Here is an 11795-nt window from a genome sequence, read left to right on the forward strand (position 1 = left end):
CTATACCAGCAGCAGCCTCTAGGCACTGGCTTGCAACAGTGTGAGAGCCCTTCAGTGCAAAGCTGTCATTGCAGCAGAATGAATGTATTATTACTTGTATCTGGCCTGGTTTTCAAAGATGCTGAAAGCCTGTAGCTTCTATTAAAATAAGTGGGATTTTTGGGTGCTCTTGAAAATCACGGCCATGACATCCAGAATTGCTAGATGTTTTACACAACGTACTTAAAAAAAAGGAGACAAAAGCATATTGAGAGTAAGATCTGTGGCTCAAATGTTCTTGCTTGTCAGTCCATCCACATATCTTATTGGTTCTAGTAGGTTTTTTTCCATTAGAAATTGAAACGGACTTTTTTGAATGATTGCTAAATGGGTCAAAGAAAAAATGAACATGACATGGGGGAGAGATGGGTTGTGAATGGGACAAAATAAAGGACACTGTGAGAGGTGGGGTAAAGGAGAGAGTGTGGGGTAAAGGAAGAGAAACAGGAAAGTGACAGTCGTGTTTTAGTGGCACTCTTTTTTCGTTTTATCACTGTAAACACCTCACAACCCCATCCAAGCTCTTCAGTTATGTTCTCTGCTAGCAGGTAGAAACAGAGAATGAAACTGCATTTATGCCCTCTGTTACAACATCTCAGCAATAGAATGGTTCTAACTGATATCTTGTCTTATATACTGGTACTGTGAAATAATTACCATAGTCGTACAATGAATGAGGCAGCAGCCTGTGGCAAAAACCCATAGCTGCTTATATACTTTAAGCCTGCATCATAACACATGATGATAAGGAGATTGAATTAAAGTTGTAAATGGTGTCTAAATTATGGCATTTCTTAAATTTTGAGTGCTTGATTTTTCAGCATTGATATTCTTTTAATATAATATTTTTGTGTAATAGATATGGTGGTGATATCTAGTTGCACTGAAGTTGCAGTACTGAGAAGTTATTTGAATTGCCCTGGATAGTTTATTTTCCAGTCTATTCAGAACTAAGAGCATGCACAAGGTCCCACCCATGTATGTGTAACCAGGGAAGGAAAGACTGAGGTGGTTTGTCCCTATGACTACAGTATATACTTCTGCACTTTTGGGCTATTGTTGGCTAATCAGATGGAAGTCATCAGAAACTTATCTTACAGATACAATGGATTTTTTTTTTGGTTTTCTTTTCTTTGTTTATCTGGAATTGTATCTTTTTTCCTTTTATATTAACAAGATGATAGACCCCAGGCAGAACATACTGAAGTTTTTTTTGCAGCAGTGCATTATTCCAAGGTCTCAGCGATTTGTGCATGTATGAATTCAGTTGTGATGTGTATTCTTTGGCTACAGTGGGACCATTCGAGTATGGGAACTGGATTTACCAAACAGAAAAATCAGGTCAACTGAATGCCAAACGGGACAGCTCAAGAGAGTGATCACATGTATCATAGTAAGTTTCAGCAAAAGATGTATAGTTAGACTATGTCTCAATAGACCTGTAGGTTATCCTGACCATTTGTAATGATGGTATGTTTATCAGTTGTAACACCATGATGAGTGTAAAAATATTAAACCTTGGAGACTGTACCCGATAATATTTTTCTCCAGCAAAGCAATTTTTTTAGTGTTTTTGAAAAGAAGAAGGCCGACTTTTAGCCAGAAGTTCTGGCGTGCAAAAAATCCTTTTTTTGTTCATGAGCATTATCAAGTTTTAGTTAGAAAAATGTCTTACCTTCAACAGAGATATGGATCTGTTTGTGGTGCTGGACACAAACTTCATTTATACCAGTCCAAATGAAATCCTGGCAATACACTGACATGTAACCACTAACACATCACAGAGTTTCCCATGGTATAAATCTAGATAGCTGATCCTGCTTTCCTTATTTAAACCTTCCCCCAGATGGCAGATGATGATAGTTACTTCTATGTTGGGACTACAAGTGGTGACATCCTGAAACTGAATACAAAAAGCAAACTTATGAGTGACTATGGACCTATGAAGGACAAGTTCAGCCAGGTGAGTGGCAACCATGGGGTTGTGTTTTAACTTTTATTAACTCCAACAGATTCTCATGTAGTTTATTCCCCTGCCTCCCTTTCCCCTTCTTGTAAGTAAGTGAAAGTGGTACATTATTCCTTCCTCTAGGAGAGCCTTCACGTATCTGACTCGGAAAACTAATCCCAGCTCTGTGCTAGTGGTTCCTTATGAAGGGTATAGTTGGCACTGAGTTCAAAGACCTGGTTCAGATTCTATTCTTTCTCAGTATATTCCCAGAGATGGGTTTTGCCCACAGCTCTTGTGCTATCACAGATTCTCTCTTATCAAATTCAATATAAGATAAAGAAACAGGCAAACCAGGGGAAAAACAAATGCAAACACTCCTGATTTTGGCCATGCAGAATTAAAGCCCCAAGGGGATCTCCTTTCACAAACAAAAAGGAATTGCCTCGAGCAGGTATTTCTTCCTCTCTGTTTAGCTCACTTGGTGCTTACTTCACCTGAAGTGTACAGTTATACTGAATAGAACCTAAAAAGTGGGGATAACAAACTGGAAGACAACAGTTGTGGAACTGGCTCAATATTGGGCAGTATTTGGCTATCTGAATTTCTCCAAGTGGCATTCAATGGGATTGGGTAGTTGATGTACCTCTCCTGGCAGCCACCACTCCACCTCTCTTGCTGGTTTGAAATTTCCTTTCCCCTTCTCTGCTATGCAGTTGGGAAAAGAGGAAAATAACCTTTCCTGAGGCATGGTGCCTATCGTTTTCCCTGTGCCTGATCACGGAGGAGGAGAGCTTATTTCTTGAGAAAACAGAATGCACTTTTTACTTGTTCAGTTTCTAGTAACCTCCAAAGCCTCTGGGAGTGGAGAAATAAGGCCACCCTTGTCCACCCCAGAAACTAGTATAGGGCAAAGGGAAGAAGTATTATAGGTATTTCTACCAAATATTTGTCTGGGATAAGGATCATAAAGTAGCTGGGGGAGGAACTAGATGAACTTTTGAAGTTCCTTCCTTCCCCGTTTTTCTAGGATTTCATGATTAGTAGCCAAAAGTCTCAGTGTCCCCATTAAAGGTCAGAGCTGTGTAAGTGCTGAGCTTTGTGGCCACAACCAGAGTTCAGATTCCACCTCAGGATTACTCTTGGATCTCCTCAAGCACTTACCCTATCACTTTATGAGGTACGTCATAATCCCCATGCATTCCAGTCCCACCCTTCAGTCTGTACTGGGGAGGAGTATAAGCCATGGTTCCTGCAGCACAGCAGGAAAGGTCTGCACCTCAAAGACATACCACACTTTATGAAAGAACAAAAACAATAATATTGCCCCTCTTGCTTACACAAGAAATAATCTAGACCTTTTCTATCCCAAGTGTGACGTTAAACCTTTCCTTAGTTCACGTTAGCACCCACTGAAAAAAAAACCTCCTCAGCTCAGCTTAGATTTTGGTCTACACTCTAAAATGTCTTTTGAACTTTCACCCTGTGTCTGCATGGTTTCTCCAAGCAGAGAAATCCCATTTGTTTAGCAGCATCTGTAAGGCAGGTAAGAAGTGAGGTGTGTGACTGGTAAGGGCAGTCTAAGAAATATTGGGAGTGTCTGCATTGGAGAAGTGTCTTTAAAAGAACTTGAAGGGGAAGACCTTAGTGTAGCAAAGAAGTCTGGAAGAGACTGCAGTGGTACAGAAAGGAGAGGATCTCATTGAGGAGATGGACTGGTTTGATTTGGTTTGTGATTTTTCTTTGTAATCAGCATACTTCAAAGCACTGGCTTTCTTTTTGGAAAAAGTAAATAATAAAACATGATATTTAAACCCCTCCACCATGCTTTGGATTTCATCTGCAAAAGAATATAAAACAGTATTTATTGCGTTATTAATATGAGCTGCTTGGCTTCATGAACAACAAAAGTAGATTATAAAGCTATCTACTCATGATTCAGAGAAGAGCCTTGACAGGAAAACAGCCCACTTACAAAGGCAGTGTTGAAATCAAATGCCAATATTGGCATGTCTAACAGTGTGTTCTGACTATTTAAGGATGCTTAATTTTCACTGTTTGTAGTATCAACTTCAATCTCAAATTAGGACAATTAAAACATGACACCCAGGAAACTTGAAGTAGTGTAGAGAGGGCCATAAAAGTGCAAATTTATTAATTGTGTATGTTCTCCACAGTTACAGGTTTGATTTGTAGTGCCCCCACCTGCTATAACTCTAAACCCAAAGGGCATTTGAAACTGAGCTTTTTTTACGGAAGAGCTGTGCAGTAGTAGATCAAAACCATAGCTGATGGGTCTCAGATAACGGGGGACTCAAAGAAGGGCTGATGCTTCATAGGAAACTTTGAAAAACATTCTGTTTAGAAACCATTCTGCTTCTGGATCATATTTTCTGATTTTCCTTCTTTGTTTTCGTTCTTTTGCTGAAAACATTTACATGAAAACAGGCTTTCTTCCTGCCGTTGTTCTCTTGGTGATGGTATAAAATCTGGTGTGTGAGACATTCCACAATTAGGGATGATGTCCATGATGTCAGAGTGCTGTGACATCAAGTGAGAGAAGCTACTGAAATCAATCAACACATTAGAAATAAACAAGTCTGTTTAGGCTAGATTGGGTTAGGTTAGAAATGTGTTTCCATGAAGATGTTTGCTAGTGCTTACAGCTATGCTAGATTGAATACATTCAATTTTGTCTGATTTTGGAGGCTAACCAATCCTTGTCCTGGCTGGTACTGAGATGGTGGAATACTTGGGAGTCCTGGTTGCTAAGGCACAAGCAACCCAGGTGGGACCTTGGCAAATATTGGACCATGAAAACTGAATGGGTGAAGAGACTTCAGCATCCCCAGTATTGCTACTGAGCTGACACACAGGACTACAACATAGAACAGCTTAATAGTACTTTTTTGAACAAAAAGAAGCACAAATAATGTGACATAGATGGTTGTCTCTTTGGAGAGAATTTTAAAACGTTTTCCACGAAACATAAGCAGGATTAATATTAATACAAGTGATTCCATTCATCTGGGTAACTGGACAAAAGCAGTGTGTCCAAACTCAAACTACGTGTACTATAATGTATATTGTCTGGATGCTTCTCTTACAGCTTCCCACTAGGTTGTGAAAAATTATGAAAAATTAAAGTTCCCTTACTATTTCTGTCTCTGGCTGGGCTTCTCACATCCATAACTAAACCTCAATCCCCTCCAGGCTAAGGACTTGTGGGCTTGCTGTTTGGGAGTTGTGTTTACTCCTGAAAACAAAGTGTGGTTGAGCCAAGCCAATATTTGCCTCAGAGATGCATTGGGAATACCAGGAGTTGTAGATAGACAGTGCACTGTATTGCCAACACCATTTGTTCAAGAGTCATGAAATGTGGTTCCCAAAAGTCAGGAGACCGACTACAAAAAACTTTCCTTTTAACCAGTAAATGTTGTGTTCTTTAAATTCCTTCTGGTTTTTGACCTTTAAAAAGTTATGTTTCCTTGCTGTCCATCACCAGTGGGCACACCTACAGTATGTTTAATGAACAGTAGATTAATTCTACTGCACAGTAGCGCACATGGCAAAAACCATGCAAATATGCTAATGCAAACTAGTATTAGTCTACTGTGCATTATGCATCAGAAAAAGCATGCGATTGTGCTAAATGTGCAGTAGGCTGCTGCACTGCACATTATTTCATACTTGATTATACAAGTACTAAAAATACAGTAGGGACTGCACATGGGTGGATGTGTAGACACACCCAGTGTGAAGGCTAGAAACATTTTTATTTAAACAAAACCCAAGTTTCTCATAGAGAACTATTCTGACTTTCCAAAATACACAAAGTAAGATCTGATGCATACCTTGGGGGACAGCTGATTTCCTGTCTCCAGTTTGGTGCTTTAGCCCGTTCTTCCCATTCTCTGCCAGGGTAGTAGGGACCCTTGGTGGGCTAATGTGTCATCTCATATTGAAACTCTTTGCTGAGCAATTCCTGAGGGCCATGTGACAGAACCTGTGCCCAGAGGTGCTGTGGCATCCCCTGGTAGACATGTGGCTGCTGCTCAGTCCAATTACTCAGGGGGGCTTTCCCTGTTATTTTGTCTGCCATACCTGGATGTTGCTCAAACAGTTTGGGAGACTGCCCCAAAGGCCCAGAGTGGGTCCAGTCCACTGCCTACTTGCCCTTCAAACAGTCTGTTGCAGCTCTTCTGGCCCTATTGGTAGCAGGCATCTTATGGACTGTGTTTGTGGTCTCCATCTACTCCCTTAGCCATGCCCTTGCCTCTCAGATGGTATGTAGTATCACGCCACCTGGCTGCACCACAACACTTAGCCCTCTCAGGCCTGAATGCCTCTGTTGGGGCTTCAGCCTCCCTGGCCTGGTCCTTACCCTCCCAGGGGCTGGGCCTCTGGGGTCCCTGACCCAGGCAAAGCTGTAGTCCCCCCACCTGCCCCCAAGTCCATGATCCATACAAGGCTCTAAGCTGGGTGCTCCTCAGGCACCCCTGTGGCCTCCATACCTCCCCCACAGCCACAACTCAGTCCTCCAGTATAAAACTGAGACAAAATGCAAACCACAGCTTTCAATCAAAACCTCTCCCACTCCAGGTAAAAAGAAGGTCTTGCCAGCCCTCCTTCCCTTGAGCTCTTGCCTCTCTGCTCTCAGGGTGTTTTGATGCTTGCCAGGATGTCTCCTGGAGCTGTTCCCTGCAATGCACCAGACCTGATTGAGTGCTTTCCTCCAGGTGCTGGGTTTATTTGCCCTGGAGCCCTGTCCCCTCTGCTCAAGTGACACCCCAGTCCCAGACAGGGGTTTCTCCTTCCATCTAATGGGCAGCGTGGCCCTCATCCTGCAGCTTAGCCTGTCTGCATGCAACCTTTATCTGGTTGCCTGGAAATCTGCACTACTCCCCCAGGTAATTCCTATGCCAGTAGCCTTGGCCCAGCTGTCTGCCTACCTAGACAGCTAGGCTAGCCTGCTGTGCCTTCCCCTTTTCAGTAACAGGCCTTGGGCTCCCTGCTACAGGCCCACTGAGACTGGCTCATTCACCCCACCCTCCACACAAGGAAGAAGAAAATGGTTCTCTGGCACTGTGGGAACTAGGGTCCTGCAGAAAAAAACCTAATAGTTTTGGGGGAGACAGTTTGGGCTGAATTGTTTCAGTAGGGCAACAAGGATGGTCAGGGGTATGGAGGAGTTGTCATATAAGAAGAAACTAAATAGACTAGGACTTTTCATCTTAGAAAAAATATACTTGAGGTGGAACATGATAGAGGTTTACAAAATATTAAATGGTGCAGATGAAGTAAATAGAGATGTATTATTTACTGTCTCTCACGATGCTAGAATAAGGGGACAGAGGTGAAAGTATTGGGTAGTAGGCTTAAAAGTAACAACGACATGCTTTTTCACACAGCGAGTAGTTAACCTGTGGAATTCATTGCCTCTGGAAGTTGTGGGGGCTGGTAGCTTCACCTAGTTCAAAGGGGACTAAGCCAATTCTTGGAGGAAAGGTATATTAATAGATATGGAGCGTGGTAGACTGGGGTGCAGCCTCCAAATGAGAAGTTCCTAAACCTCTGGCTGCTGAACAGTGCAATGGGGGAGAAGCAGGGGATGGGAAATTCTGGTCATGCTGTTTCCTCCCTCCCATCTCTGGTGCTGTGTGAAATGGGATACTGCGCTTGATGGACATATGATCTGACCCAGTAAATGTCAGTTCTTATGTACTTTTGTAATATCTAAAATGGAGGGAAAAAAGCTTTGAAAGAATGAATTTAGGCACTAACAGAGAAGGCTACCATAAGGTAAAGTTGTGTATGCATACTCTGTTCTACTACATCTGTAGGTGCAATGCTATCGCTTCCTTTTTTATATGTTAACATTTTTACACTGACTTTTAATATACCTATATCTAATAAAGGCTTTCTCCATTTTCATTTTGAAGACACTACTTTTTACCTGGCACAGTGGAGGCATACTAATAGAGCAATATTTGAACGATGTAAGGACTGCCCCAGGGAGCATGGCAAAGACTCTGTTATGCTATTCAGCACAGCTGCATCAATAAAGAGATGCTGCTTCAGTACAATTGTGTGTTAATCCTGTTTTCTTCTAGGGAGTCACAGCTTTGCTTTTGCTGAAGACAGGAGAGTTACTAGTCGGCACTGGAGGAGGGATTATAGCTCTCTTTAAAGGCTCAAACTACAGATCAATCAGGTGAGTCTATAGACTGAAGTAACATAAAGATGTAGTGGTGCAGAGTGGCAATGTAATGGGGCAGTAATGTACCCACTCCAGAGCACACTCCAGATACCAGTTTTGATGCTTTTTAAGTAATAACAGAGAAATCTCATGTTTTTTAATTTTCTCAGCAAAAGTAGACACTGTTGAAAGGGCAATAAAATGAAGTGGACACTGGCTGAAATATAGAATCATAGAAATTAAGGGCTGGAAGGGACCTCAAAAGATCATTGAGTCCAACTCCTCTGCTCTGGGCAGGAATACTGTTGAGATCAGATGATCCCACCAGGGTGTCTGTCCAGTCTCCTCTTGAAGACTCTACTGTATAGAGTTGTTCTATTCCTTTGCAAATGTTAATTTAAATACTGCTAGTTCATTTAAAATAATGTATATAGATGTCAATTTGTGTAGCTCCTCTGAAGTCAATGAAATTACACCATTTTACAACAGCTTAGGCTATTACCCTTGAAGTTAACAAGTAGTTGTAAGAGGACACTGGATTCAAAAAGGGCTTTGTCAATAGCTTTATAAGAGAGTGTATCCAAATGTGTGCCTAATTACTTATGACCCTTCTACTGTGATTACAGAACAGAGTTGCTGGCATCATTCCCCACTATGTGATTTGTAGATTCATAGATGTTAGGGTCTGGAAGGGCCCTTACAAGATCATCAGATCTTGAGCGGTAAAGACTTCTGGGGTCAGATGACCCCAGCAAAGTGGGCATTAAGGCACTTTTTGAAGATCCCCAGGGTGGGTGACTTTACCAACAGTCTGTTCCAGACTCTCAGCACTCAGCTTGTAAAGAAGTTTCTCCTTATGTCCAATCTGAAGCGATCTTCAATCAGTTTGTGCCCATTGTTTCTTGTCTTCCCCAGGGGTGCAATGGTGAACAGATATTCCCTCAGACCCTGATGTATGCCTGTAATATGTTTCTAGGCTGCCACCATGTCCCCTCTGAATCTTCTCTTCTCCAGGCTGAACAGTCCCATGCCTTTCAGCCTCTCATATGACTTGCTGTCCAGACATCTAATCATGCGCATGGCCCTCCTTTGGACTCTCGAACTTCTCCACATCCTTCCTGAAGTGCAGCACCCAGAACTGGACGCAATACTCCAGCTGTGGTCTCACCAAGGCTGAGTGGAGCGGGAGGATGACGTCCTTAGTTTTGCAAGGATTGTGCACGCAGTTACTCATTTTGCATTGTTGGCATAGGCAACTTCTGAAAGCTTAGCAATATATGGTTTAAACATCCCAAAACATCTAAACTGCCTGGTATACTCTTGGGTAAATACTACTGAAGTGCACTTTAGTAAAAAAGATAGGCAAAGGTGTGTTGTTATCTACAACCTGCTCCAAAGAAATGTGTGTATGTGCTTGTGCTTTTAGTCTGTGCTGTACTACAGATAACATGAAGTGCTAATGAATTTGACAGGAAATGGAGTGTTGGTCTTAACAAGGCTCCTGCCTTTTCTTATGGAGCATGGTGGGGGATGAAGGCAAAGTAGAGGCCAAATACAAGAGGAGGGGAGGGGAGAAGAATATAAGAAAAATCAGGATCAGGTCAAACTTCTGTTTTATTTTAACAGGAAAATTCAGGTCCAAGGTGGTGTCACTTCCTTGACACTCAGAGGTCAAGGTCACCAGTTCTTTGCAGGAACAGAAGAGTCCCAGATTTACCGAATTAACTTCGCTGAGTTTAAAGAGAAATGCATTGCCACCTGTCATAACGAAGCAATTAATGACATCATTTTTCCCCTGTAAGGATAAGTAAAGGAGAGCCTTTTTACCCTTGAAAAAGGACGTGTGGGGAGGATGGGAGGAGGTGGAGATACTTGTACAACACTTTTTAGCCAGGCGACTCCCAAAGTCTCACAGAATTTACATTCTGACTTGCATGTAGGAGTTGCTTCATCCAGCATTTCAGTGCAACCAGGTTAGTTGCTGAATTAGAAAGCTGTTCAGGAAGTGACAAATAAGTAGTGGATCAGACCTCCAGGAAGAATTTTAAACTGAAGCGCTGTAATTACACAAATTTGTGTAACAGCAGTGTTAACACCCTACACCAGGGGTAGACAAATTTTTCCAGATGCAAGCCAGAATTACTTACCGTGTGTCAGAAAGAAGGGCGGAGTGCTAGGACCCAGCTGCTGCTAACACTTGTCTCTACGGCAGCATGGAAACATAGCCCACAGCCAAAGCCCCCTGCCACTGAGTTCCCACATTTGCAAGCTGGATCCAAAGGTTTTGCACGCTGGATCCAGCCCCCCAGGCTGTAGTTTACCAACCCTTGCCCTATACCATACTCTTGGGGAAAATGCCATGAATCCTAAGCCAGGAGATCCTTCACTAATCCATATCTTAGCATGCAATGCATCTTTCAATGTTTCTTGCATTTATTGTTTTAAGTGGTACTGATACTTGCAGATACAGCAGACAAGGTTCTTTAGGTAAATATGATATCTTTTATTAGACCAACTAGATAGTTGGAAAAATTATTCTTTCAGGTACAAACACCCTTTTCAGGCAGAGGGAGAGTTGTTTCTTTGTGTTCTCTCCTAGGTAGAATGGAAGCCAGTATGCAAAATACTGGTTTGAAAATGCAAATGCATGGCAGGTGTGGGGGATCAGAAGCCCTGTGAGACAATAGGTGAGAGAAAGGTAGGGTTGGGGAGGAAAGCGGGGAAGAATATTGCAGACAGGTTACCTGGGGTTATCAGATGGCAGGCAGGTTATAATGTGCCATAAAGCCAATGTCTGTCATATTTAGTCATGATTTTTTGTATCGAGTAGATTTTTGAAGTTAAGTTTGTAGGCTCATCTATGAAACGTATTTTGTAAATTCCCTGAGAGACTGGAGATTCACCAACCTCATCACCAGAAGCAAAATTCATATGGCCCAAAGCACATTGAATAGATCTAGACCATACTGGGGGAAAAAATATAAAATCTTCCAACACATTTCCACCATTTCCACAGTAACTATACCCATAACAGAACCATCACCATTCCTGGATCTTATACTTGCCCCTCCAGAAATGTAATATATCTCATCCAGTGCACCAAATGCCCCAATGGAAAATATGTGGGAGAAACCAAACAACAACTGGATACCAGAATGAATGCACATCGAAAATCTATCAAAGACAAAAATACAGAGCTACTTGTGGGTGCCCACAGCTCACAAAACAACCACTCTCCCTCCAATTTCTCAATTCTAATCCTCAAAGAGAATTTACAAAACACCTTTTGTAGACAAGCCTAGGAACTTAACTTCATCAACCTACTGGATACAAAAAATCATGGACTATATATACATATGATATATATAAATGTATATATATGAATGGGCATTCATTCCATCCAGGAAGAGCACACACCAATTGCAGATGCTTTCAGCCTGACGAAGGGTATTTATATTCAAAAGCTTGCTAAGAAGAATTTTTCCAACTATTTGAGTTGGTCTAATAAAAGACATCACATTTACCTAAAGAACCTTGTCTACCTATGTCAGCTATAACCAACAACCCTTGCAGATGTGGCTGCATTCACGATCTCTAATCCAAAACTTT

At 41.9% G+C, this 11795-nt stretch overlaps 1 protein-coding gene across 1 annotated transcript in view; it reads left to right on the plus strand.

Moving 5' to 3' along the window:
- The window catches only part of LOC109315229 (cilia- and flagella-associated protein 52-like), a 23429-nt gene that overhangs the window by 6595 nt on the left and 5039 nt on the right, over positions 1-11795 (plus strand). The window contains exons 4-8 of the mRNA XM_019542825.1: positions 1333-1432; positions 1886-2002; positions 8101-8201; positions 9813-9983; positions 10651-10673. Of these exons, the coding sequence (XP_019398370.1) occupies positions 1333-1432; positions 1886-2002; positions 8101-8201; positions 9813-9983; positions 10651-10673 (512 nt within the window). The remainder of the gene's footprint in view (positions 1-1332; positions 1433-1885; positions 2003-8100; positions 8202-9812; positions 9984-10650; positions 10674-11795) is intronic.

Source organism: Crocodylus porosus, unplaced genomic scaffold, assembly GCF_001723895.1.
Source record: "Crocodylus porosus isolate Cpor-Errol unplaced genomic scaffold, CroPor_comp1, whole genome shotgun sequence".
NCBI classification, from domain to species: domain Eukaryota; kingdom Metazoa; phylum Chordata; order Crocodylia; family Crocodylidae; genus Crocodylus; species Crocodylus porosus.